This window comes from Martes martes, assembly GCF_963455335.1.
Source record: "Martes martes genome assembly, chromosome: 18".
NCBI lineage: Eukaryota > Metazoa > Chordata > Mammalia > Carnivora > Mustelidae > Martes > Martes martes.
Genome location: NC_137906.1, coordinates 32,501,647 through 32,527,933, shown reverse-complemented (window position 1 = coordinate 32,527,933; position 26,287 = coordinate 32,501,647). Strand labels below are relative to the sequence as shown.

At 51.6% G+C, this 26,287-nt stretch overlaps 1 protein-coding gene across 9 annotated transcripts in view; it reads left to right on the top strand.

Moving 5' to 3' along the window:
* Window positions 1-26,287, top strand: part of CLEC16A (C-type lectin domain containing 16A) — a 202,530-nt gene that overhangs the window by 64,835 nt on the left and 111,408 nt on the right. For all 9 annotated transcript variants that reach the window (XR_013968418.1, XR_013968419.1, XM_080830266.1 and 6 more), the window contains exons 11-13: window positions 4,836-4,968; window positions 9,259-9,359; window positions 23,349-23,471. Coding sequence is in view for 7 of the 9 variants with exons in the window: in XM_080830266.1 (XP_080686392.1) it covers window positions 4,836-4,968; window positions 9,259-9,359; window positions 23,349-23,471 (357 nt within the window). In the remaining 2 variants the exon portion in view is untranslated. The remainder of the gene's footprint in view (window positions 1-4,835; window positions 4,969-9,258; window positions 9,360-23,348; window positions 23,472-26,287) is intronic.

Sequence of the window (26,287 nt, the reverse complement as noted above, 5' to 3'; positions counted from 1 at the left end):
GTAAACACTCTCTTTCTTCTTTGCTTAGCGGCTTCTCTGGAAATCACTCCGTATCAGTTCACCGCAGTCTTCCTCATTCTGTTTTACAGCTGCTGTGTGTGTCTGTACCAAAGTTTATTCAACCGATCTTTACGCTTGGACAGTTAGGTAGTTTCCAATATTTTGCAATTACAAGTAATACTTCAGTGAATGCCCTTGTGTATGTGCATTTTTATATTGTTAAGGGGGGTATCTTCCAGATAAATCCCTGCAAGCCGGATTGCTCAATTGAAGGGTATAATGTGATTTAACGTCCGCCCCCTTTTTTTCTTAAGATTTCATTTTTTTAAGTAATCTCTACACCCTGTGTGGTGCTTGAACTCTCAACCCCAAGATCACGAGTCACACCCTCCACTGACAGCCAGCCGGGTGCCCCTAAAGTTTCCTTTTAAAGTGTATTTAAATCAAAAGAAAAAAGTGAGATCAGATAAAATGATGAGATAAATAACAAATAGTATGGGCAACACATAAACTTGGCAAGCATCCAGAGGCAGGCAAAGGACTGAAGCGGAAACAAAACTAAGCTGGGTTCTTGCCGCCCTCCTTTCAGATTCCAAAATAGAAACCCAGATGGGATGAGGGCTCGTGGTAGGTTGTAGCAGGTTCAAGTGGAGTTCCCTGGGAATTCGGCATCAGAGCCCGAGTCCTGGCCTCCGTGACTGCCCGTGGAAATCCACGCCCATGAGCCCACTGATTTGCTTTCCTTGGTGGTCGCAGCATGGTGCGTGTACCCTGGGCAGGGAGCAAGGCTGCACCGAGACAGTCGCATATCCACAGGAGGAGTGGGAGCGGGGCCCAGAAGGCTCTGCAGGACATGCCCCACGTTCTGGTCTGGCATAAAGAGGAGGTTCACTTTGACCCTGAGTCACCAGGAAGAGAAAGGTCAAATCTTCTTTGGCGCCGTCTTTTAAAGATGATTGTGGAATCCATTCTAGAATGGTGAGAATCTGGAGAGACCCTCTCCCCTAAAACTTATTACACCCCCCATGCCCACATGGCATTTACATAGTTTCAGGGAGTTGACAGACGCTAGAAAAGAATCACTGCTTTTAAGAGTTGTTTGGGTAAAATTGTTAAAAAGAAGGGGGCAGGGGAAACCTGTGTTGGCACTGGAAGGACTGTTGTCCATTCATCTAGAGAATTCATCCCCATGGAACAGCTTGCTCCCTGACTGTGCTGGCCGGATGAGGATACAGGGGGTGGGATATGGCTGTAGGAACCAAGGTGACAAAACTGAGGTTCAGAAACCTCACTGTGCGTGGAGAGACCCTTGTGGGACTGGTCCTGCTTGAGGACAGGACCTGGGAGTGGGAGGGCAGTGGCCCTGGCTTTTGCTGGTACTTGTCTAACTATGTTAATTGTCACTCTGCTTTTGGGCTTCTGTTTCCTCACACACAGTATCCAGGACTGAACCGGTGGTTTTTAGCAGTTTCGTGTGAAGCCCCAGAATTCTAGAAAGGAGCTTCAGGCTTCTGTAGGGTGCAGGAGGAAACCCGCGGCCAGGGGTGTTTGGGAACCCACCTACCCTTTACCCGGAGCAGCTCTGCTCCCATCTGTGGTGGCGTGCTACGGGAAATTGTCATTCAAAATTAATAGGCCACTCCTTAACTAAGTTTGATGAGCACTAGACTGGATTATCTTTAACGGCCGTCTGCTCCAGAATTCTGAGTGTTCAGGGAGATTAAAAAATTAAAAAGGAATAATCACATCACCACAGATGTATTCTCTAGGCTGAGGCACTAGGGCTTGGCCCTGTGACCTTGGGGAGTCCTTGAAGCTGAGTTCCTGCCTTGTCAGCCGGGCTGGGAGGGAGGGAAGCGTGCAGCTGGGCAGGAGGTAAGTCAGAGGTCCCAGGGTGGAAGCCAGAGGCTGGCACCATCATCCTGCCTGGTAGCCTTCAGATGTTTTCAGTGGCACGCTCTGTCGGTAAACACAAACAATCAAATAAATGTCATTTACGCAGGCATCTCCCCAATATAGATGCATTTGTTGTAAATTACACATATTTGTATTGCTGTGCCAAGGTCAGATACATCGCAAAACAAAACAGATGGTTGAAAGATGAGGATAATTAAAAATAAGAGAGGTACTGCCCCGTGAATCATCTCCCTTCCCCGCAGAGAGGTCCCGGTCGTGGGGAGGCAGCTGGAGGAGGTTGGTAGGGGTGAAGGTGCAGGCGCAGGAACAATCATTCTCGACGGCAGTCTGCTCCCCCACCGGCCCGCTGCCGCGGCCACGCTGTGCGGCCTGCTGTTGACTCAGTAGCTCCCTGTGAATTGACTCACTCGGTTTTTTTCCCCTTAAATTTCACCTTCCCCTCAGCAGTGAAGTCCGCAGAAGAACAAGTTTTCCGTGCAGTCTGACTCTTTTTAAGGCACACTGGAATAAACACAGAACCCCGCAAACAGAACCTTTGTCCACATTGCCCTTGAAAATCCTGGGTCAGCCCCCACTTGTGAATGGCCCCGTGGGAGGCTCCCGTCCACCCTGGGAGGAAGGGGCTGGTGGTCCGGGCCCATGTGGATGGGTGGGGGGTGTGCTTCTCCGTGCTCAGGACAGGTGCAGGCACAGCCGTACCTCGCAGAGTTCCCCGGGGTGGTGGGCATGCGTTGCCTTAGGGTGGACGGGGTGGAGTCCTGGGCCACCCGCTATGTGTCATAGCAGCCGTGCATCACTACCGGCCCTGCCTGCTGCTGGAGCTTCCCATGCTGGGCTAGCCCAGCCATCCGTCTGTCCATCCCGGTGGTGAGCACTTGCCGCGTACGGGGCACTGGACTCAGCCCTGGAGTTCCAGTGGTGAGCAGAACAGGGAAGGCGGCTCCTCTTATGAAACCCCCATTCGAGTGGGGGAAGGCAGGCAGCAAATAAGCAAGCCATAGATAGAAAACAGGAAATCCAGGCAGTTATAAAGGCTATAAAGTAAAATCGAGGTAAGAGGGGGAAGGGACAGGTTCAGCCAGAAGAATTCCCAATAATTGATGTAGCTACTCCCTCCAGGAGGCAGAGTATAACTCCCTGCTCCTTAAGGGGGGGCTGTGCTTAATGACTTGCTCCCACAGAGTGTGCAGTGAGAGAGAAGGGAAGGTCACTTTCCAGGGGAGAAATCTGACTGGCATTCGCTTGGCCCAGTGGCGCAGACTTACCCTCGGCGGTGATCGGGCCGTGTCAGCGGCCCGCACACTCGCTACAGCGGGCTGCAAAGCGCACTTCCCCGGTGTGGGCTTCCTCCCAGAAACCTCTACCCCAGTCTGTTGATCTGAAAACATCAGACAGACTCAGATAGAGGAACATTCTGCAGAATACCTGACCAGTTCTCTTGCCTCAACCCCCTGAGGTCACCAGAAGCAGGGGAGTCAAAAACTGTCCCAGCCAAGAGGAGCTTAAAGGGGACATGATGACTAGGTGTAACGTGGTCCCCGGGATGGGATTCTGGAACAGAAAATGGACAGTAGGGAAAAACTAAGGAACTATGAATAAAATCCGCATTTTTGATCAAAATTTAAGGGGGTAAAAACCGGTACAGAGGGAGTCTGAGAAGACATCTCTGGGGTGGTGGCATTTGAGGCTTGAAGGGTGTCCTTGAGTCAGGCCAGGGTGGGAGAGACCTGGGGTAAAAGCATTCCAGGCAGAGGAAGCAGCTGTGTAAAGATCCTGGGGCAGAAATAAGCTTAGGCCCATCAAAGAGCACGGAGGAAGCTCAGCACAGGTGGGGAGGGGGTGTTGGGGAGAAGGCCAGGCAGTGAGGTCAGAGGTGGAGAGGGGCTGGTTCCACAACAGGCCGCCTCGACTCTGTGGAGGGCATGTGGATTTCATCCTCCGTGCAATGGGAAGACAGTGGGGAGTCCTGAACAGAAGGGGGCATGAGCTAATTTCCACTTAAAATCACTTGGGTCTGTGTGCAGAGCGAAACTAGAAGGTAAAGGGAGGCAGAGCCAGCTGGGAGGCCTTTACCCGAGTCCAGGGAAGAGAATAGATGGCAGGGGTCCATCAGAGTCCTGGGCGTCGTCCCATCCCTCCAGATACAAGTGCAGCTTTGCACGTCAGCATCCTTTTCCCTACGTCTGTCTCCTGAAGATGGGGACGATGACCTGAACTCGGGGTTCCGAGAGCTAGCTGTTTGAAGGTCTGCACCTGCACGTCAAAGAACTCCGACAGGGGCCGCTTAGAGCCAGGAGCGAACCATCTCTCATTCACCTGTGTTGGTTCATACCTTACCTCCTGAAAACTAAAAACGTACACCATGCATATGTCGGTTGCTACACATGGCCCTTATTTAATTGGGAAAAGTGCAGCGAGCTCCCTAACCTCCCTCTGCCTTCTGGAGGTTGTCAGCCAAAAAGGAAAACAAAAGGCTTCAGCCATGTCAAAGCCTTCGCTAGAGTGTAAACAGTTTCAGAATCTTCTCTGTGAACTTGGTTATGTTTTCTTAACCACATATTGTTTTTTTTGCCTCTGTTGCCTCAACTCCCTTGGGAAGGAAGTGTGATGTCAATAAGTACAATAAGTGCCTTAAGAAAACATATTTGAAATAAAATAAATTACTGCAATTTGCACTTTTTTATTAAAATCAGGGCCCCGTTTCTTGGCACTGGCAAGACAAAAGGAAGAGAGGTTCTGGCCTCTGTCTGATTTCTCCCCAGCTTGTTGCTGATGCCCCGTCCCTGCTGGCAAGCGCTTGCTGGACGCGCTAGGAGCGGTCCACTTGGGCTCTGGCTCTGGCTCTGGGATGACTGTGTCTGTAAATCTAGGGCTGTGAGGCTGTCCGAGCTCATCCCCGTCTCTGTATTTGCTTCTAGAGATAGAGATGGTGATCATGGAGCGTGGCAAGCTCCCGGAGTTGGCGGCCAGCACCTCCGTGCAGGAACAGAACACCACGGACGAGGAAAAGAGCGCGGCCGCCACGGGCTTGGAGAGCACGCAGTGGAGCAGGTGCCGCGGGCGGGCCCAGTCCTTCTGCACTCGCGCTGGTGCCATGGGGAGCACGGGGTGGGGGGCAGCCCGGAGGCCAGCCTGCCAGTCAGGGTGGGGGTGGCTGCTCTGTCGCTGGGATGAGGAGGTGGGCTGAGCGGTGGTGGGGGGTGTGGTACCCACCAGAGGTAACCAGGGGCCTCTTCCCACCACCCAGACAGCCTCTTCGGCCTCTTAGCAAACTCGTCCCGCTTCCTGCCTCTCCTTGCTTCTCCAGCCCCTCTTGAGAGGCCACAGGGACAGAGCTGGCACTCAACTCTGTCATGCTCACCCCTCGGAAGGGCAAGACTGAGACATGGTGCCACCTCCCACAAGCCCTTCGGTGGTGGGCCCTGTCCTGAACGGTGTGGGCCGCCCCACAGCCTTATACCGGCTGCCCCTGGCAGTGCTCTTCTGCTCCCAGGAAGGATCCCCTCGGGGCCTGTCTGATATACTCACTGCCACACTCCCCCGCTGGCCGTAGGGCCTGCCCTCTTCTTGGCTCAGCCAGCACGATTTCGTGCTGTTGTCCGGCTTCAGCTTTTTGCCCGAGTGTTCATTTCACTGGTGGCCTGCTGAAGCTACACCCTCTTCGGCCTTCAAGATGCCACGTTTCCTGGAAACTGGCAGCACCAGCCCTTCTTCCAGAGTGGGATTGGGTGGCAGGCTGCTCCTGAAGTGTGCAGGGAACTGCTAGGAGGACTTTTTTCATTTCGGAGTTATTTCCTTGCCGAGCGGCCCCACTGCAGAGACCCCTGCGGTAGCCTCATCCCACTGCAGCGTGAGTTCCTCACAGCAGCGGGGTTCCGCTGTCAGCCTACAAGCATTTACTTCCTGATCCCTCAGGGCTGAGGGGCTAGAACACACACATGCCCCCTCCCATTTCTTAGTCCAGCTCCAAGAGTTGAAGCCCACCCTTCTTTGCCTCCACCTCTCTTCGCTTGGCAGCTGTTGTAGTTATCTAACACTCAGGACTAATTTCTATCAGATACACAAGGGAGCCACTTCTAGTTGGGTTTAAATTAAAAAACACCGGAGTGTGGTGTGGGCTATCTGTTATTGGAACTTACAAAGACTCTTTTGATTTAGCTTGGCAGCAAAAAACACAACTCTTGACGCCCTGAAAAGTCAGGAAATCATTCAAAACACAGAAAGGGAGGGTAAGACAACCTTCAGTTGCTTGGCACGGCGTTAGCAAGGATATGAATAATTGGAAAAACCACCAATGACTAGTAGTGGGGGGTGTATCAGCAAATGGGGGTGCATCTGCTTACTAGAATAGGAGCTGCTACTTTTAAGTGAAAACTGTCAGGAGGTGTTGGGTTTCTTAGGATCTAATAAATGGAAACAGAGCACATATTTTACGTAGTGTGTGGTCATAGCTTTGATAAAGGCAGAAGTATAACCATGCATTTTTTAAAAAAGAATAAAGTGAACAGACGAAATGTCAGGTTTGAATGTTGGGTTGAGACTTTTTTCCTGATTTTTTTTTTTAGTAAAGAGAGAGGTTTTCTTAGAGTCTGTTGAAATTGTTTCTTTCTTTCTTTCTTTTTTTTAAAGATTTTATTTATTTATTTGACACAGAGAGATCACAAGCAGGCAGAGAGGCAGGCAGAGAGAGAGAGAGAGAGAGGGAAGCAGGCTCCCTGCTAAGCAGAGAGCCCGATGCGGGACTCAATCCCAGGACCCTGAGATCATGACCTGAGCCGAAGGCAGTGGCTTAACCCACTGAGCCACCTAGGCGCCCTAAAATTGTTTCTTAACTTTCGGTGGCTTTAACTCACATCTTCTACCATATGGCTTATAATGGAAGCCGATCCTTGTGCCTTGAGTTGGGCCCACACACAAGCTTATGGCCCCGGGACCCTCGAGCCAGGCCTCCCCTCAGCTCTGAGAGCAAGTGCCAGGGAGAGACTGGCCCGGGGCGAAAGCTGCCTTCTCCTCTGTGAAGTTGTTGAATTGTTGGTTGTCAGGAACAGTGCCATGGACTTCTCTCCTCCCAGTTCCAGGCCCTGAGTGGGAAGAACGGCGCTCTGGAGGAAGGAGGGGGCAGTGTGTTCTCCTTGACATGAAGTAGGTCTTGACATTGGTCCGCTTGTCTGAAGAAACAGCGTAGTACAAAGTGGAACTGTTCTCCTACTCCTTGTGTCTCGTGGGCTATGTCTGCCTTTGGGGTTAAATACAAGCCTAAGAAACTGAAAAATGTCTAAAGCATTCTCATCTTTAAAAAAGAATTATAAAAGCAACACACATGCAGAAAATAAAAAAATTTTGAAAAAAGCATAAAGAAGGGAAAAAGGTCTCCATGCTGCCAGCGTTCAAAGCAGCTGTCCCTAACATTCTAGTTACTTCCTGCCGGTCATTTCTCAGGGAGAATGGTACCCTCCTTGCCCCCAGTACTTACACAATACCATGCCTGTCATTCGTCTTTTTTTTTTTTCTGCCTCATACCCAACCCCAGGCATCTTTTTCACTTTCCTGTACACTCAGTAAACGAAATGCCAACAGTTTCACGCTACTTCGTCTCTTAGAAGATGTTGTGTCTGCTCAGCCCTCCATCCGCTACTCGGCATTTGGTAATCTGCATTGCTCTCGAATGAAAACACAATCCACATTCTGGGCAGCTGTTGACAAGAAAACGTTTTCTACTTCATCCCGCTCTTAGGTTGGAAGTGGTATTGCCAGGCACTTACAGAAACCCAGATCCCTACCTGGCAGAACTCCTCACACATCCAAAAGGTGCCTGATCTGGGGCCCTGGAGAAAGGGCCTGGGGGTAGATGTCCCCTTTAAGGAAAGGCTCTTCCTTTAACTTCCCAGCGTCATGTGTTTATTTGCAACCTTATGACAAGAACGTTTGCACCACTTTTCTCTTTTGCATTTTTCAGTTTAATGTTCTGAATCACTGGTACGTTCTTGGAATTCAGATTTTTTTTTAAAGTATAAAGGGCGATGCAGTGAGTAGTCTCCCCGTTTCTCAGCCACACCTCTTCACTCCCCCTCGACAGTGATGTTGACAGCGGCTCTGCATCCTTCTGGGGGTTACGTGTGCCCTCGGTCACTCCTCGAGGTGCTCTGCGTTCTTGGCCTCAGCCTGGCCTCCAGAGAGGCAGCCACAGGTGGTCACAGGCTCGGAGCCTCCTGCCGACGGGCCAGACCCGTGCATGTTCTATTATCCTGGTGATGAAGAGTCTTTGCAGGCCAGGCCCTTCACCTGGAAAGGCAGCCTTTGGGGTATGTGGTTTGTGATATCTGCAGCCACTCTCTTGACCTCTCCCACAAAGCATCAGAGGTGAACCCTCGCATCGATTCTTACCCGTCAGGGAAAGTCAGTCTAAGAAATTGCTGAGCCGAGGGAACCTGGGTGGCTCAGTGGGTTAAAGCCTCTGCTTTCGGCTCGGGTCATGATCCCAGGGTCCTGGGATCGAGTCCCGCATCGGGCTCTCTGCTCAGCGGGGAGCCTGCTTCCTCCTCTCTCTCTCGGCCTGCCTCTCTGCCTACTTGTGATCTCTGTCTGTCAAATAAATAAATAAAAAAATCTTAAAAAAAAAAAAAAAAAAAAAAAAAAAAAAAAGAAATTGCTGAGCCGGGACCCGCCAAAGTGGGCTCCTGGAGAAGTGCCCTTGGAATGCTCGAAATAGAAATCTGGTCATAGCTCCCACGTGCCCTTCATCCTGTGCCCCTGGCCCTGTGCCAGATGCCTTTCCTTCATCGTTTCGTGTTGAACCCTCACCCCTCCCCTGGAGTCCTTCCTGATGGGGAAATGGAGAGGTTTTAGGTAGCTAACCCAAGGGTTCACAGCTCAGAAGAGGCAGAATCCAAATTGGAATCCAGGCCGCTTGGCTCCAGGGCCCCTGTTCTGAAATTGTTCGGACTTGTCGGTGCCTTGTCTACAGTTAGCCTACTACACTGCCTGGTTCTCGTCATCCTCTTGTTTCTGTTCGAGGTGATGATGTGGTCTATCTGTTCTCTGGCATGGGAGTACCCCAAGAGCAGGGACTTTGCATCACTTACCCCGCAGTGTCTGGAACAGCCGGGCCACAGTTGTTGACTGATTAAGTGGCCCGTTCCTCAGTTTCCCCTGGAGTTAGCTTCCCACGGGCAGAGCCTGTCCTCCACGCACGGTGCTGGACAGAGCCCTCGATGGACTCACTGCAGGCTGGGGGCAGAGCTGTCAAAGGCAAAGGTGGCCAGCACTCCGTAGGTAGGTGGGAGAGGAGAGCTGTTCATCGTGCGTGCCAAGAGAATCATCCACGCCCCACCTCTTTTCCAGACCCTTCCTAGATATGGTGTACCACGCCCTGGACAGCCCAGATGACGACTACCATGCCCTGTTTGTTCTCTGCCTCCTCTACGCCATGTCTCATAACAAAGGTAAGCCTCCTCGCCTTGCCTGCCTTCGTGACACCCCTCCCTGGCTCGTGGAACCAAAAGAGGAAGCCACTTTCCTTGAGGAATGTCCTTTCTGGTTTTGGCAAACTCCCACAAAACTTCTCTTTGGCTTTGTTAGAATTTCTCAGGTGCTTTAGTACAGACCAAAGCCACAGGAATTGGTTACTCAGGCAGCATGGGTGGGGTGGGGTAGGGTGGGAGGGAAGCTCCAAGTGACTGTCCAACCCAGTAGGACTACATTCACGCTGTGGTTTTCTTTTCGACCCCTGGCTTTTTACGGCCGACTTACCTCCGACCTCTGTTCCTAACGTCAGAACTGAAATCAGTCAAATTGTAATCTTGGTTTTGCTATTTATAATAGCTGATGTTCAAGTTCTGGGTCGAGGGCTAAAATAGACTCTGGGCAGATTGGGTGGAAGCGCAGGTTTCCTTTCTGGAGAAAGGTGTGGTTCTCTGGCTTCCCCTGTGGAGGCGGAGTGGTCAGGACCAGAGCCCTGCGGGGCTGACAGACCTGGTGAGGATTCGTTCCCTCACTTCCTCACTGGGGACAGCCGCTGGTGTATGCCCCCACCCGGCTCGACACAGGCACGTTCTGAAACCCCCACATCAGAAGCTCTTCAGAGAAGAAATCGAGAGCATTCTTCCTGGCCACTGTCCAGAGCTGGCCTTGGCATGGATGAGACCCTGCAATGTTTTAGTAGGTTTTTCATAAGCTAATTGGGAGGTAGGTGGAGGTGGGTTTTATTAGACAGCCTATGTCTAGAGACACTTAAAAGGCACTCAGCATAATAAATAGTTGTTCTTAAATCACTAATCCTGATAAATAAGTGGGCCAGTGGCTAAAGAATATACTGGAAAAAAGCCTCGCCTCCCATCCCTGCCCTCCACTCCACTCTCTTCTTTAAGGTGGTTCATCTTAGTATTCTCTTGTGTGTCTTTTTAAAGATAATCCATGCAGGGGCTCGCCGGGTGGCTCAGTCGGTTAAGTGACCAACTCTTGGTTTTGGCTGAGGTCATGATCTCAGGGTCGTGAGATCGAGCCCTGAGTCAGGCTCTGTGCTCAAGTCTGCTTGGGATTCTCCCTCTTTCCCTCTCCCCCCACCCCCCGCTCTGCTCTTGCCCCTCTCTCTCTAAAATAAATGTATCAGTCTTTTTTTTTTTTAAGATTTTATTTATTTATTTGACAGAGATCACAAGTAGGCAGAGAGGCAGGCAGAGAGAGAGGAGGAAGCAGGCTCCCTGCTGAGCAGAGAGCCCGATGTGGGGCTCGATCACAGGACCCTGGGATCATGACCTGAGCTGAAGGCAGAGGCTTTAACCCACTGAGCCACCCAGGTGCCCCAAATACATCAGTCTTAAAAACAAAGAAAGATATCCATGGAAACCCAAGTATGAGTATATATGATTTTATTTCTACAACTGTCCCTACTTAAACATGAATAGAGGTATCCCTTATTGTCTGTTCCTATCCTGTTTTTCTCACATCATCATGTATCTGTACATCATTTCTCATCCCCAGAGAACTGCCTTGTTCTTTTTGTTTTTTTTTTTAAGATTTTACTTGAGAGAGAGCGAACAAGCAGGGGAAAGGGCAGAGGGAGAGACAGAGAGGGAGTCTCAAGCAGATGCTGCGCTGAGCATGGAACCCAGTGCGGGGCTCGATCTCACGACCCTGAGATCATGACCTGAGTTGAAATCAAGAGTCAGATGCTCAACCGACTGAGCCCCCCAGGAGCCCCCGCCTTGTTCTTTTTAATCCTTTGTCTGTGCATCATTTATTCTGCCATCATCCCCTTATTCAGTGGCCCTGAAACTCTTTCCAGGCTTTTCCCACTGTGGTTAGGATCCTCCGTGATGGCTCTTCTTACCTCAAGTCATTGTGCTCACATGCAGCTCCGTAGTCCTGGCTTAAGACCTCTAAAAGGAGCCCAGGGGGCTCTGAATCCTGCTGACGTTTTCCTCCAGTCTCCTTCCCCCCTCCGTGCCTTCTGTAATCCCCTCCAGCCCCTGGCCTGGTGCATGTCACACAGGAGGCTTCAGTTTCTGGGTGGGAACGAAACTAGATGAGACTGACCTACACCCAGCCAGGGATCGCCCACCACTCCCCTGGCCCCTGACTTCTGTGCTCTCTGCCTCTGAGCTCCTGCTGGGTGCCTGCTGGAGACTCCTCAATACCTCCTCAAACACTGTGCTTGTCCCCCTTCGGTGTACCCCGACCGCATCGCATTTCCTGCCATTTCTGCTTCAGTTGAAATTGCCAGCCAAGGTTGAAACCGCCGTGACCTTTAGGTCCTTCCCTCCTTTGATCCCAGCATTTAGTCGCCGGGTTTTGTCAGTTCTCCCTCTTCAGCTTGTCTGATCAGCAGAACTTAACTGAGTGCAACTTGGTACCCGGTCCTCAGCTAGATGCTGGAGGTGAGAACCGGAGGCATGAGAGCAGAAGAGATCCGGGCAGAGCAGTCCAGTGGCCGTTATCCCAGCCTCTCAGGGAGTCAAATGTGTGGCCGTTTCATAATCCATCCTCCATAGCACTGCCTGGTGATCCTCTGTAAGACCGTGTTGACCATGTTCCTCCTCTGTTCAGAAACCCTCCGTGCCGCCTTCTCTCCCTTAAGCCCCGCCCTCCTCTACCTATCTGGAGTGTCCAGATGGCACCCACCATGCCAACTTGATCTGTTCGTCCAACTTCCCTTCACAGACCCTTGGCTCTGGGTTCACATTCTTATCTAGGGATAGAACTCTTTCACAGAGAGAAACTTGGGGATGCTATCATGGTACTCCCTGAACTCTTTTCAAGTTCTTCCTGTTAGAAGCAACAGAAAGTACTTCTCATTAACTTAAATAAAAGGGAAAGTTTACAGGAAGGCCCCTGGGGCAGCTCCCAGGATCTGAGAAGTTGCTGAAAAGCTGAGGGAAGGGCAGGAACCAACCAGCTCCGGGGACTTCCCTCAAGGTAGATCACGATTTGGCCCCAGCAGACACCGGGCTAGGAGTCTGCTTCTGTTCAGGTTTCAAATTCTGTCTGTTCCAGCTCAGTGGTATGTCTGACTCTGGAACATGCATTTATGGCTGGGGGTCAGGGTCACATAGCGCAGACGTGGCCCGAGGGGCCTCAGCCCTGTGTCTGGGACAATTCCCAAAGACAGGAGCTTCCTTGGAAGCCTGGCAGCCACCACAGTCAATGCCAACATGCCTACCTGGTCCGGGCTAGTCTTCTACCTTCTTGTATTCACTTGTGTTTCCTCCTGCCGTTTTCCTTCCCCCAAGGTCACCACCTCTTGATATTTTGCTCGCCTGTCAAGGGTCTGCTCAGAAGTCACCTTCTCCAGGAAGTGTTTTCTGATCCCTTTAGGTGGTACTCACTTTGGGTTGGTACCATCTAACGTAGCGGGCACGTTTCATACCTTGTCAAGTTTGATTTGCTTATAATTTTGTTAAGAATGTTTGCATTTATGTTCGAGAGTAATACTGGTTTATGGACTTGTAATTCTCTCATTCTATTTGCTTTCAGAGTTATGCTTGCCTTGTGGAATAAATTGTAAAGTATTTCTTACTCCTGGATTATATGGAGTTTTTATGCAGTCGGTATTATTTCTTACTTAAATATTTGGTAGAATTCACCAGTGAATCCATCTGGGCCTAGAGTTTTCTCTGAGGGAAGGTTTTTAACTACTCAGATTATTTTTTTTTTAAGATTTTATTTATTTGACAGAGATCACAAGTAGGCAGAGAGGCAGGCAGAGAGAGAGGGGGAAGCAGGCTCCCCGCTGAGCAGAGAGCCCGATGCGGGGCTCAATCCCAGGACCCCGGGATCATGACCTGAGCCGAAAGCAGATGCCCTGACCCACTGAGCCACCCACGCGCCCCTAAGCTTTATCTATTTTTGTGTGAGGTTTAATAGCTTGTGTCTCTCATGGAATTTGTCATCACATCTAAATTATCAAATTTGTTGGCATAAATTTGTTCATTATATTCCTTTATTATCATTTTAATGTGTGTAGGATCTGTTGGGATGTCCCCATTCTATCTCATGGTATCGATTGTTTAGGCATTCGTTTGCTTTTTCCTGATCAGTTTGGCTGGAGATTTAACAATTTCTTATTTTGCTCATACTCAAAGAATTGTCTTTTGGTTTCATTGATTTTTGTCTATTTTTTTAGTTTTATATTTTATTTCTGTCTTTTATTGCTTACCTTCAGCTGCTTATTTCAGATTTAATCCACTCTTCTTTTTGTAGTTTTCAAAATGAAAGCTGAGATCATTGATTTTTTTAAGTAATTAGTTGTTGTTGTTTTTTTTCATTAATGTGTAGTGACATGAACCTTTTTTTGTGTGCAGTTGTATGAACTTTAGCCCAGGTATGGGTTTGGCCAGCACCAGCGTAACCAGGAGACATTATAGTAGTTCCACCAACCAAAAATTCCCTAGTGCTGGGGGTGCCTGGGTGGCTCAGCTGGTTAGGTGTCCAGCTCTTGGTTTCAGCTCAGGGCCGTGAGATGGAGCCCCGAGTTGGGCTCTGGCCTCGCAGTGGAGTCTGCTTGGGCTTCTCCCTCTCCCTCTTCCCCCACCGCCCTCACTCGCTTGCTTTCTCTCTCTCAAATGAGTAAAGAAAATCTTTTCAAGAATTTATTTATTTGACAGAGGGTGAGAGAAGGAGAGAGAGCACAAGCAGGGGGAGCAGCAGAGGGAGACGGGGAAGCAGGCTCCCTGCTGAGCAGAGAGCCCAACGCAGGGCTCGATCCCAGGACCCTGAGACACGACCTGAGCCGAAGGCAGAGGCTTAATCCACTGAGCCACCCAGGCGCCCCAGTAAAGAAAATCTTAAAAAACAATTCCCCTGTGCTATCATTCCTTTCCAGTCTGTCATACTGTCCTTCCCGTACCACTCACTGATTTTTAAGCTTTTCTTCTTTTGCGATAAGAGTTTGACACTATAAATCTAAGAGTTGCTTTTAGGTGCATGCAATACATTTTGATATATGTGGTTTTATTTTTATTCAGTTTAAAATATTTTATAATCTCCCTTTGATTTATTCTTGTCTGTTGTATCATCTGTGTAATTTCTAGTTATGTTTCTATTAATTGATTTTTCTCCTGTTTGGGTTTTGGACTCTGTCCTGGGTCACGGTTAAGTTACTTGGAATCAGTTTGATCCTTTCGAGGCTTGTAAGCTTTGCTGGTGCTGGTCCAGAATGGCCTTTAGTCTCAGGCTCACTTGGCCCCACTACTGAGGCAGTCCCTTTCTGAGGATTATACTTAACGGGCCGTGGGTGGGTGGTCTTTCCATGCTGGCTGCTGGGAACGGGAACCCTTCTCAGCCTGTGTGAGCCTGGGATTGTTCCTGAAGGTCATTCCCTTCCCTCTCATCCATACACAGAGCAGGACTTAGCTAACGCCTCAAAGGACCCCTCTGTAGCTCTCTCTACAGCCCCCTCCTTTCCGGTCCTCCCCCTCTCCGGTCTTCCCAGCTCTCAGTTCCAGTCACTCGGCGCATCTGAGCTCCAAACTCTGCCTTCTCATCTCAGAGAGACAATGGCCTTTGTTGGTGGTTTCTCTCTCTGCCGAGACCTGGAAGCTCTTCCTGGCCTGTGAACTAAAGCGGTCCCTGCTCCCACTGCCTTCGTTCCTTCTCTCACTCGGCACCCCGCTGTGCTGCTTGCTGCCCTGCCCAGTGTGTCATGGTCATCCTTTGATGTATTTTGCCGAGTTTTCTAGTTGCTTGACTCAGGAGGGTAAATCCAATCCGTCTTGGCTGAGGCCCATGCTAACTGAAAAAGTCTTATTGTGACTAATCGATATGCAATAAACTGCGCACGTTGAAAAGTGTACACGTTGACCAGTTTTGGCATTTGTATACACCCCTGAAACCACCGCTACAATCAGGACAGAGTACGTATCCATCACCCCAGACACTTCCTCCTTCCCCCCTTTCACCCCTCCTCCCTGTCTGCTCTCCCCAAACAACACTGGGCTGCTCCCTGTCACTGTAGACTCATTGGCCCTTTCTAGAATTTTATGTAAATAAAATTAGGTAATACATACTTTTTTTCTTTTTGTATGGCTTTTTTCAATGTTCATAATTATCTTGAGATTCACGATGTCCTGTCTATCAGTGGTTCATTTCTTCTTACTGTTGAAAGCAGTCCACCGTGTGAATGTACCACAATTTTGTTTATCCATTCATCTGTTAATGGGCATTTGGCTTATTTCCAGTTCTTAAGCATAGACTACTTGGAACACTTATGTACAAGTCTTTTATGGACATATATTTCCTTTTTTCTTGGGTAAATACCAAGGAATAGGATGGCTGAATCATCTGATGACTGTCAGTTTGTTTGTTTTTAAGAAATACTCCAAGGGGTTCGTGGGTGGTTTGGTCACTAGAGCATCTGACTCTTGATCTCAGGTCTTGATCTCTGTGTTGGGAGTTCAAGTTCTGCATTGGGTGTGGAGCCTACTTTATTTAAAAAAAAAAAAAAAAAAAGAAGGGAGGGAAGAAGGAAGGAAGGGGAACTGCCAAATTCTTTTCTGAAGTAGCTGTATAATTTATATCCCATCAGTAGTCTATGAATGTTCTGGTGTCTTCACGTCCCTGCTAGTACTTGTCTGGCCATCTTTTCAATGTTAGCCATTCTAACAGACATGTAGTAGTGTCCTACTCTGATTTTAATTTGCATTTTCCTAATGACTAATGATACTGACTTTCTTTCTGTATGCCTCATTTGCCATTCTGCATGTTTTCTTTGGCGGGGGGAGTATTACTGCAAATCCTTTGCCCATTTTTCATGGATGGTTCATTTTCTTATTGTTGAGTTTTGCAAGTTTTTTTTTTAATATGTTCTGGATACAAATCCTTTATCATTTGAGTATTGCAAAGATTTCCTCCCAGTCTGTGGTTTGTCTTTTCATTTGCTGAGAATGTCCTTTGAAAAGCAGACATTTTGGGGCACCTGGGTGGCTCAGTGGGTTAAAGCCTCTGCCTTTAGCTCAGGTCATGATCCCAGGGTCCTGGGATCGAGCCCTGCATCGGGCTCTCTGCTCAGCAGGGAGCCTGCTTCCCCCTCTCTCTGCCTGCCTCTCTGCCTACTTGTGATCTCTCTCTCTCTGTCAAGTAAATAAATAAAATCTTAAAAAAAAAAAAAAAACAGACATTTTTAATTTCCATGGAATTCCTGTGGCACTTTTTATAGCTTTTTTTCTCTCCATTTTTTCTCTCCCATCCTGGATTGCCCAGTGTCTAGAGGCAGAGACCATGTGTCTCCCGATGGACCCCTGCATTACCCAGCTCAGCACCTGGCCTCCAGCCAGCGCTCAGCCAGTGTGTGGGCTGGTTACCTCTCAGGCGCATGGCAGCTCCTCTGGCCACCCTTTATGGTGGCCTGTGCTTGGGGCCTCAGCCGGGAAGGTCCAGCTTTGCAGGAGACAGTGCCAGGCTCGAGAGGGCCAAGGGGCACGTGGGTGAATTCTTTGTCATTCTGGTGGCTGGCTTTCCTGGGTACCCAGGAGGGAAGTCCTTGCACACCGCAGCTCCTTCATCCAGGGCTGTGTCCCAGAGGGACCAGCCTCCTGAAGTCCTGTGGGACGAGCCTCCCTTTCTTTCTTGCGGTATGGCCCCCTCCCCGTCCTCTTCCTTCTCTTCCTCCTCGACATCTAAGGGGGTTCCTTCTTAAAAGAGTGGAAATGTCTAATTAAGGGAATTTAATTCCTTCTTCCATTTTGCACTAGTGCTGCTCATTTATTTACTCACTCAGCCTTCTAACAGAGATTTCTAGAAGCCTCACTTATTCAATGCCAGGCACTGCGGTTAATGTTGAGAACCCAGTGGTGAACCAAACTCATATTTTCAGGGAGGTGAGTGTGGCCGCTGTGGAGGGAGCAAGGCAAGAGGGGTGGGAGGTGAAGGCAGCATGACAGGCGAGCGGGGGCACATGGCGGGGGCGCATGGCGGTGAGGAGCTTTGATGGTATTCTAACGCAGCGGGAGCTCTGAAGGTTGTTCAGGCAGGAAAGCATTGTGCAATCTGCGTGGCTTCCGTGTTTACCTTCTTTTGAAAGTGACGGCTTTGTCTGAAATCGCCTTTGGTTCCAAAAGACTGCGTCGATCATGAAGAATTTATGCTTGAAGTTACTCAGTTATTCATGTGGGTCCCGCTGCGTGCCTGGCAGCGTGCTCAGCCCGGGGGCTGTGAACTCCAGCCCACTGAGGCTGGGATCGCGGTCCGCTCGTTGGGCGGGTGGGCGGTGTGCGATGGTGGGCAGGCTGTGCTCTGAGAGATGGGCAGGCTGTTGCCTGTGGGCAGAGAACGGGTGGGCGGTGACGGTGAACTGCATCCCACGGGCTGCGTCAGGGATGCTGAAGGTCGGTGCAGCCGGGAGCCCACCGGACCTCTCTGTGTCCCTTGGACAGGGTGCGCGACGGTTCTGCCAGAAGACGGGCAAGATGGAAAGATAGGGGCGGGTATGGGCAGTGTTGAGGAGGTGAAACCGAAGGGCTTTCTTGGCATCCGACAGGTATGTGCTGTACACTTACTGCATGCGAGGCATTGCTGTGGCTGCTGGAACAAGCCTCCATCAAGTGTACAAGCAAACGAGACGAAACCGGCTCATGTGCTGGTGGGGTGTAGGGGTGACTAGCTGGCGGCTGGGGACGCTGCCTCGAGGAATGCCATCAGAGCAGAAGTCTGAAGGGTGAGAAGAAGTCCCCTTTGCCAAGATCTGGGGCGTGAGTGCTCTAGGCGAAGGGATCAGCATGTGCAAAAGCCATGAGGTGGGAAGGAGCTCACTGGTTTGAGGAGCAGACAGCAGGCCAAGCAAAGCGAGGCACTGACCAGGTGAGCGGGGTCCAGGTCTCAGGGGGCCTTGAAGGCCATGAAAAGGAATTTAGATTTTATTCCAAGTGCAGTGGGAAACCCTAAAGGGCATGTTTGTTTGTTTTAAGATTTATTTATTTGTTTGAGAGAGAGCAGTGGGAAAGGGCAGAGGGAGAGAGAGAATCTCAAGCAGACTTCCCGCTCAGCATGGAGCCAGACACGGGGCTTGATCCTAGGACCCTGAGATCATGACCTGAGGTGAAATCAAGAGCTGGCTGCTTAACCGGTTGAGCCATCCTGGCGCCCCGGAAACCCCAGAGACTGAAGTATTTTTAAGTAGGAGAGTGGTGTGGTCAGATGGATATTTTTGAAGAAGCAGTCTGGCTACTACTGGATGGAGGTAGATGAAGGGCGTGAGGGAGAGTGTTGCAAATGGGAAAGTGGGAGGCCCAGTAGGAAGCCGTTGCAGTAGTCCAGGCAAGGGATAATGTGGGTTGAATCAGCACGTTGGCCATAGAGCCAGCGGAAACTGGAAGCGTTTATGATTTGTTTTGGCCCTGGAGTCAAGATGAGCTGATGGTTTGTATGTGGCAATAGAGTGTAGGGGACCCTTGGGCAACTGGGGGGGGTCCACTTTCGAAGATGGGGAGACAAGGAGAGGAGTAGGCTGGGGGAGGGGAGCCCTGCTTGGTTCAGATGGGAAAGGGCACCAAGGGAGGAGTCTGGGTGATGCCCATGTCCCTGACCCAGCCACCGTGTGGCTGGTGGTGCCATTTCCAGAACTAGCGAGCATGGGCCATGGAGCGGGGTTGGAGAGGAAGCAGGAGACTTCAGGTTTGCCGTCTGGAGCCCGGTGCCCGGGGGGCCCCCAAAGGACACTGCCTGGCACGGAGCCGCTGTCTGGTTTGTGCTCCAGTCGTCGCCTGTGGGCACAGGTCTGTATTTGGTGGGGGTCTTTTCTTGTTCATGGTGGTTGGTTGGTTGGTGTTTTGGTTGGGCAGCAGGAGGTTAGCTGCCCTTAACCTGCAGCCTCTCTTCCCTAGATCTGTACCCTGCAAGCAGGGCCCCTAATGAAATGGTCTCTTTCCGATAGATTTTTCATCATAAGACAATTTTAACATAAAAGCCATGTTAATAAAAACCAAATGTTAGCTCAGGCCTTCCAGTAAATCATAATAGATGAGATGCTGCACCGAAATGAATATCCCACTGTGGAAAGGGTTGACCAGTTGGAGGAAGGCACTCGTTGTGATTCAATTGGGCCACATAATGAATTCTGGTTCATATCTGTAATAGCAAATGCAGCCTTCTCTCCTTTGTCAAGTCTGCAGAGGCCTGGCTCAAGGGAGGGGGGTGAGTTCCGCAGCTTTTGTATTCTTAAAAGTTCCCCCACCCCACCCATCACCCTCTTGTCCCATCCATTTATCATTGTTTACCCAAGAGGAATCTCGGGCCTTTTGGGTTTTGTTTTGTTTTTGCTGAGAAGTTACTGGAACACAGATGAGAGGTATGGGAAGGGTTGAAAGGTAATAGGATAAAAGGAAGCTTTCGCCATGCAGAGAGCTGGCAAGCCACCATTTTGGATCTCGACTGACACATAATCAGAACTAGAAGTACATTGGAAGTCGGCCCAACATCTGGTTAGCTTTCGAAATAGTTGGTCTATAGTTTTCCAGAGCTGGCCATGCCTGTGTGACTACAGCCAAGAAGACCTCGTATGGTCAGAACAAAACACGTTTTTTTTTGCCCATCATTCACCTGGTGCCGTTGTGGCCTCTTTAGCCGGTGTGGCTGTCTACGTCTCTTTATGTAGCTTTGGTCTGGGTCTTTTCTACCACTCTCTTGGGTGGGGGCCCCTGCTAAGGAGGCCGAATCCAGAAGTCAGAACTTAGAAGGGAAACTTAGGAACTGGTTCCTGACATCAGGGAGCCACACCCTTCCCTTCTATTTTGGATTCTTTGAATTCATTGGGAGTTCCACCCCCGCCTCCCCCCAAATCCTGTGATCGCGGGGTGGAAGCGATGCAGAGGGAGACCCTTTCTGAGTCACTTGGACAGAGCAGGATCTGACCCCAGTGGGAAGGCAGTGAGGAAGCATGTGGTCTACTGGAAGTCGGAGCGTCCTAGTGCATCTTCCCAGACCATGTGAAGTAAATCTGGGTTTCTTTGGAATTTTGTCTGTTGCTCAGCACTTAAGGGTTGAAGCAAATAAGACAATATGTTATCCACAGTGTTTATTTCAGTCAGAGGGAAATGGCTAGCAAAGAAACTCAATCAGGCTTGCAACCAAATCCTGCCTTTCGGTGCCTAAGAACCTGTGTGTGTGTGTGTGTGTGCGTGCGCGTGTGCGTGCACACGTGTGCCGTTTCCCTGGTCACATGCATATTCTTGTCATATCGTGACGTCGACCTTGTTCATTAACAACTCTCGGCCACTAACTTGTTTGGACCCAGAAGAACACCTTGAGCTTTTGAATGGCTGCACAGGCCTTGAAAGCCAAGGGCCAGAATGGGATCATTCAGAGTAACAGAGGGGGTTTTCGAGGCTGCAGTAGGAGAAAGAGAGTTGGGGGAGGCACTGAGGCACCTAGCCCAGGAGGAAGTTTGGGGAAAGAACAGAGATGCTCAAAGGGTTTTGGTTTTTATTTTTTAAACAAAGTTTTCCCATGTGTTGTATGGAGTCGACCCTGTTCTCTGTCTCCCTAGTGGCTGGTGGTCAAATCCACTTCACGTAGAATGCGTTGCAATACCAAGTTGGTTTTGGGGAGGGGTCTTTGAGGAGAGAGATCACCTTGAGTGGTTGGGGGGCAATGGAGACCATTCCAGAGTAGGCATGAGCACAACCAGATCATGTCATCTCCTGCTGACTGCCCTCTGGGGATCTTGGCAGGCAAGCCTTGCCTGTCCCTTTCCCCCAACGTCTGCCTCATCACTTCCTTCCAGAGTGCCCCATCCCCCACCCTCCCTAAACTCTACCACACTCCTTGCGGGAGCTCCTTGGGCAGCTAGAGGCAAATTCTCGCCCATCCTTGGACTCCTACCCGAGCAGCTCATCCCTGAGTCAGCCTCCAAACAGCAGAGCGCTTGGAAGTTAGCTGGGTCCTGTCCACCTTTGGAATCCTTCTAACTGTGTTGCCAACTTGCTCTCTGACCTTGCAGATGTGACTTAGCATCTCTGGGCCCTAATTTCTAACTAGAGGAGGAGGTTGCACTGGAATCCAGTTCTGTGGAGTTCTTCAAGGAAGTGTTTCTGTCCCTTGGGGTCCCCCTGTTCACAGAGAGTGGAGCCACTAGTTGAAGGTCAAGATAACCTTGGAGTGTTTTTCTTCCTGTTGAGAGATTTTGCCACAGATTTCCTCATTTTTGACAAAGTCTCTGGGAGTCGGGGCAGTCCTAGGAAAGGGACAAAATGTGGAAATTGAAGACGTGGTTCAAGTCTCGGTGTGTCCCGGTCGTGCTGACCACCGCCGCATTCCTGAGGGAGCCAGCAGCTGGGCCCCTCCCACTGGCCTCATTGAGGGGGGATGGGAGGTGGTCCCGCTGAGGAGCAATCTTTCCACAGAACCTCCGACTGACAGCTCCCAAAGGGCCAGAAACGGGAGGACAGAGAGATGTGAGGCTGGTGTTGACATCTCTGGGAAAAGACACAGCCGCCAAAAAGATTCGCTTGGTGTTCTTCTTGCCATTTAATAAACCAGGATGCTTCAGAGCAGGACATGGCGCATCAAAATGGGATATAGAATCCACAAATTAAATTTTCACTGCAGTCGGATTTTTTGATGAAGCCACGTTGGAGAGGCGCGTGCGAGAGCTCCCCAGCTCGAGCCCTCAGGCCGTCCCTCACCCGTGTCATCTCCTTGGCATGGCTCAGCCTTTGGTTCAGAGCTGGAAGAAATTCAATAAAGCAAGATATATTGTTATGGTTTATGACGTCAATGTGTGTGTGTAGGAGTCACTTAGGATCCAGACAGTCAGCCCTTCAATGCTCTCCTCCACTGTTTTGTCAAGGTTCTAAATGAAGCGTCATCTAGTACTCAAGGGGCCGTATTTCAAGAGTTCCGAGAAGTGCCACCTTCCCCCCTTTTGTAGAATAACAGGAAAAGACGTGCTTTCAGCACAAACAATCCATTCAGCTCTCCAACCTCGGATCAAGTGAAATGTTTGTTTCTGGGAGCGTATTTTTCCCAGAGCACGTTAGAAGAGAGAGATAAGGATTTGGGGGAACCCTCACCCCACACCCGGCCTGCTGAGGTAGCCCGCACAGGTCCTCCTGCCACCCCGGCCCCCAGGTTCCGCTTTAGGGGAGCCGACCCTGAGTTCACCGTCAGACGTGTGTGCGCTCCCGTTCTCTTCTGCCCGGCCGCCCCTCCCCTGTCTCGGCTTTTGTCTTTGAAAGGCTCTTTGCCTTTACTGGCAGAAAAATGATTCCTTCGCCTCTCTAAGAGAGACGCGCACTATCGGCGTCTTTGTATTTGCTCCTTTCTGTTGCAGGATGTAGCCTGATGTCTTTTTGCCAGCGCTGCCCCTTGCTCCTCTGCGTTCCTCGAGTGGCAGGCCCGGCTCCTTGAGTTGGCTGCCAAGAGCTTGAGGTGCAACTGTTGGGCACGACTGTAATTTCCTTTCTGTCTGGTCTGTTCCTCTCGGTCTGCGTTTCCCCCACCGTGGAATGTGTCTGATCTAGCGGTAGCCTCTGGTGGCACGCAGAGCTGGCATGGGATGGCCAGGCAGCGCACCATGCCAAAGTTACTCCTTTGGGATCCCTGTTCCGAGCCCCCCGATTCTGTCCAGGAACTTGTCACCATGTGGGGCTGGCACGTCTTCCCCACCTCTCAAGTACACACCAATCCCCCCATTGTCACAAAGATGGTCTTGGACCACGACAAGTAGTAGCCATTCAGTCAAGTCTTTGGCTAAAACATCTTTTTCTTTTGTACAGTGACTGCCGGTGTTGCAGCAGTGCCGAGTCCCCATTTACAAATAGTGACAGAAAATGCATGTTTTAGTATGTGGGTTTAAGTTCCGCTCGCAGAGAAGTCTGCCATAAGCAGGGGTTCGGGCAGCGCCAGTCATGGCGGAGATCCCGGAGCCAGACCGCGGCTTTCGGGATGAGCAGCGTCCTTGATGAGGGAACTCCACTGACAGCCTGTCCCTTTCTGCATTCCAGGCATGGATCCTGAAAAACTCGAGCAAATCCAGCTTCCGGTGCCCGGTGCGGCCGAGAAGACCACCTATAACCATCTCCTGGCCGAGAGACTCATCAGGATCATGAACAACGCGGCCCAGCCAGGTGCCTGGGGCGTGGCTGCTCAAGGGGGCAGCAGAGGGAGAGGGACCAGGCCCCCGGACCATGCGCCAGGAGTCCTGGGTTCTAGACCCGGCCTTTCTGGGAATACAGGCTGGTCGCAGCCACTCCCTGGGCCGTGCCTACCCTGGGCCCACCCATCCCATCCTGTCCAGCCTGTCTTGACCTCGGGGTCTCCTCCTCTTTCCCCCGCCGTGGTGTGTGTGCAGGACCCTGTCTTTCCTCTCCTTCCACACCCAGCCCTTCTTGGGCCAGCGGCGCCAGTGTCCCCAGCCTTCCTCTCGCGGTGGCTGAGGCCACGTCCGAGCATGAACCAGGCTGAGAGCATGTGTGAGGGAAGGCTGGAAGGTTTGAATCGGGGGCTCTCGATAGTACAAGACATGCCCAGCGTCGCACACTTGTCAGCCCAGTTCTGAGGTTTGGGCTGAGGATCTGCAGCCGGGACAAGGGCTAGAAGCAGATGGAATGAGCCGGTGTTTCTTCAGTGGGGACAACTTTGCCCTCCCCCCACCCTGGGGGAACAATTGGCAACATCTGGAGACATTTTTGGTTGTCACAGCTTGAGGAGGGGGTGCTCCTGGCATCTCAGGGCCAGGGATGCCGCTGAACGTCCTTAGCGCACAGGTTGGCCTCCAATGACAGAGGATCACCTGACCCAAACGTCAGCCATGAGGAGCTTGAGAGACCCTGACGGCAAGGCCAGTTCTCTGTAGAGGCAGCGAGAGAGGCCATCATGGTGTGAGCGAGGGCACAGAAAGGGGCCCGACGGAGACATGGCCTGGTTGAGAGAGAACCACTGAGCTGTGCAGTAGGAACGGTGTGGGGTTGGGCCCGGGTCAGTCTCAGGAGGAGGGCAGGGGTGGGGCTTATGGTTGCAGGCCCGGACTTCAGAAGTCACAAGGAGTGCGCTCCGCCAGGCAGCAGGAAGCCCAGTGGGACTTTGGGGAGAGAGTACAGAGGCTTGGGGAACAGGGTCCATGGACAAATATTTGTTGAGTGCCTCCTGCCTGCCAGCCGCTGTGGGCAAATGACCAGGGTAGGGGAGGTGCAGGACAGTTGTGGCTCTTGCCGTCTAGGAGTCGCTGCTGGGGGTGTGTGAAGTCCCAGGGGCCTGGGACTCCATGTGGAGATCGACTCTAGAGCTCACACTGTGGGACTCACAGACATGTGGGTGGTTCTGGAAGCCACAGCAGAGAAGAGAGGACTTCTGGGACCAAGCCCTGGGCCACTACAAGTGTCCTCAGGTGGCATGGAGCGGGGAGCCAGCACAGGAGCCTGAGCCAGGTCCCACATGGAAGAAGAAGGGGCAGCAGGAGAGACAGGTGTGGCTCAGAAGCAAGGGCACCTGGTGGGGTCGGTTTTCTACGGAGAGGTCTAGCGCAGGGAGCAGAGCTCATCCCTGAGGATGGTGGCTGAGGGCTCTTTGAGGACGTGTGGCCCAGTGGTGAGGGAAGGCAGTGCGTGGCCTGAATGTTAGAGAGGAGCCTCCAGGGTGGGGAGGGACAGCCAGCCCCTTGAGGGGGCCAGTGGGGCATGGCAGCACCTGGCAGGAGCTTGCAAAGGAAGGAAGGTCTTGTTGGAAGATCACACTCCCGTTCCCTGGAGGCAGCAGCAGGGGGCTCGTGGCTGGGCCAGTGGGGTTCTGCGGAGGGGCAAGCAGGAGTGAGATGTGCCCAAGAGAGCTGCAGGTGGGAGGTGGGTGGGCGCGGCACAGAAGCAGTGTTCATGCTGGGCGGAGGGGGCTTAGCTCCGTGGCTGAGACCAAGCAGCCTTTCCCTGCAAATGACCCCCTTTCTCCTGCTCCCCACCTGACACACAAAGCAGAAAAGGGTGGGGAGGGAGGCGTGCAGTGGTACATCTGCCTTGAGTGTTTCCCAGGAGCCCATCCTGATCGCTGGGGTTTCCAGGATCTCAGGAGTGTGGTCTGGAGACATCTTCCTCTCCTGGCCCCTTTTCCACATTGAGACATCTCCCCAGCAGTGCGCTCGAAGACCCAGGGAGGAGTTTGCCTAAGAGCAGGTTGCCCACCTATCAGGCAGCCCCAGATGCTTCTAGGGGCAATGCCTGATGTGGGTCTTGGCATTCAGAGCCCCTGGAGTCTCCCACCCCCCAGGGTGAGACTTGGGACACGTCACTTCCCCTGCCCGAACTTCAGCCTTTAGAGCACCCATTGCAGTGCGTTTTCCCCGAGACTCCTGGAGGGAGGGTCTGCGACGTGCCCAGCACCGCGCCTGGCTCACAGTAGCACAGCAGGTGGGTTAGTCAGGGCATGGTTGCCGGCGACAGAAACCGACGCAGATGGGCTGAAGCAATGCAAACAAACTGCCGGCTTGTGCAGCTTGGGAGTCTGTTGGAGCCTGGCTTCAGGCACAGCTGGACTCAGAAGCTGGAGCAGTGCTTTTGGGACTATTTTTGGGCTGTCCCGCTTTGCGTGTCAGCAGGATGACGGCCAGCAGCAGCCCCAGCCATCCCTTTCCCTGCTGGGGTGCGGGCCTCGCCACAGGGGGCAGACTCTGGGTGGTCCGATGGGAAAGGTGGGCTTGGACGAAAGGTGGGAAACGCAGGCAAGGGTACAGAGGTGGCCCGTGTGGATTATCAGGCTGGTGGCCCTCAGGGCCGCTCACGGCCCCAGCACTATTCCTGTCCTGCCCTCAGCCCAGCATGAGAGTTGCTTTTGCTAAGGGGTCCTGGAGCCTTGTGGAACTGAGCCTTCTTGGCTCTGACCAGCCCCTTTGTCTGTCCCCTCCCCAGTCACTGTGACCGGAGGAATAGAGCACACTGACCAGCCTGGGTGATGGGCC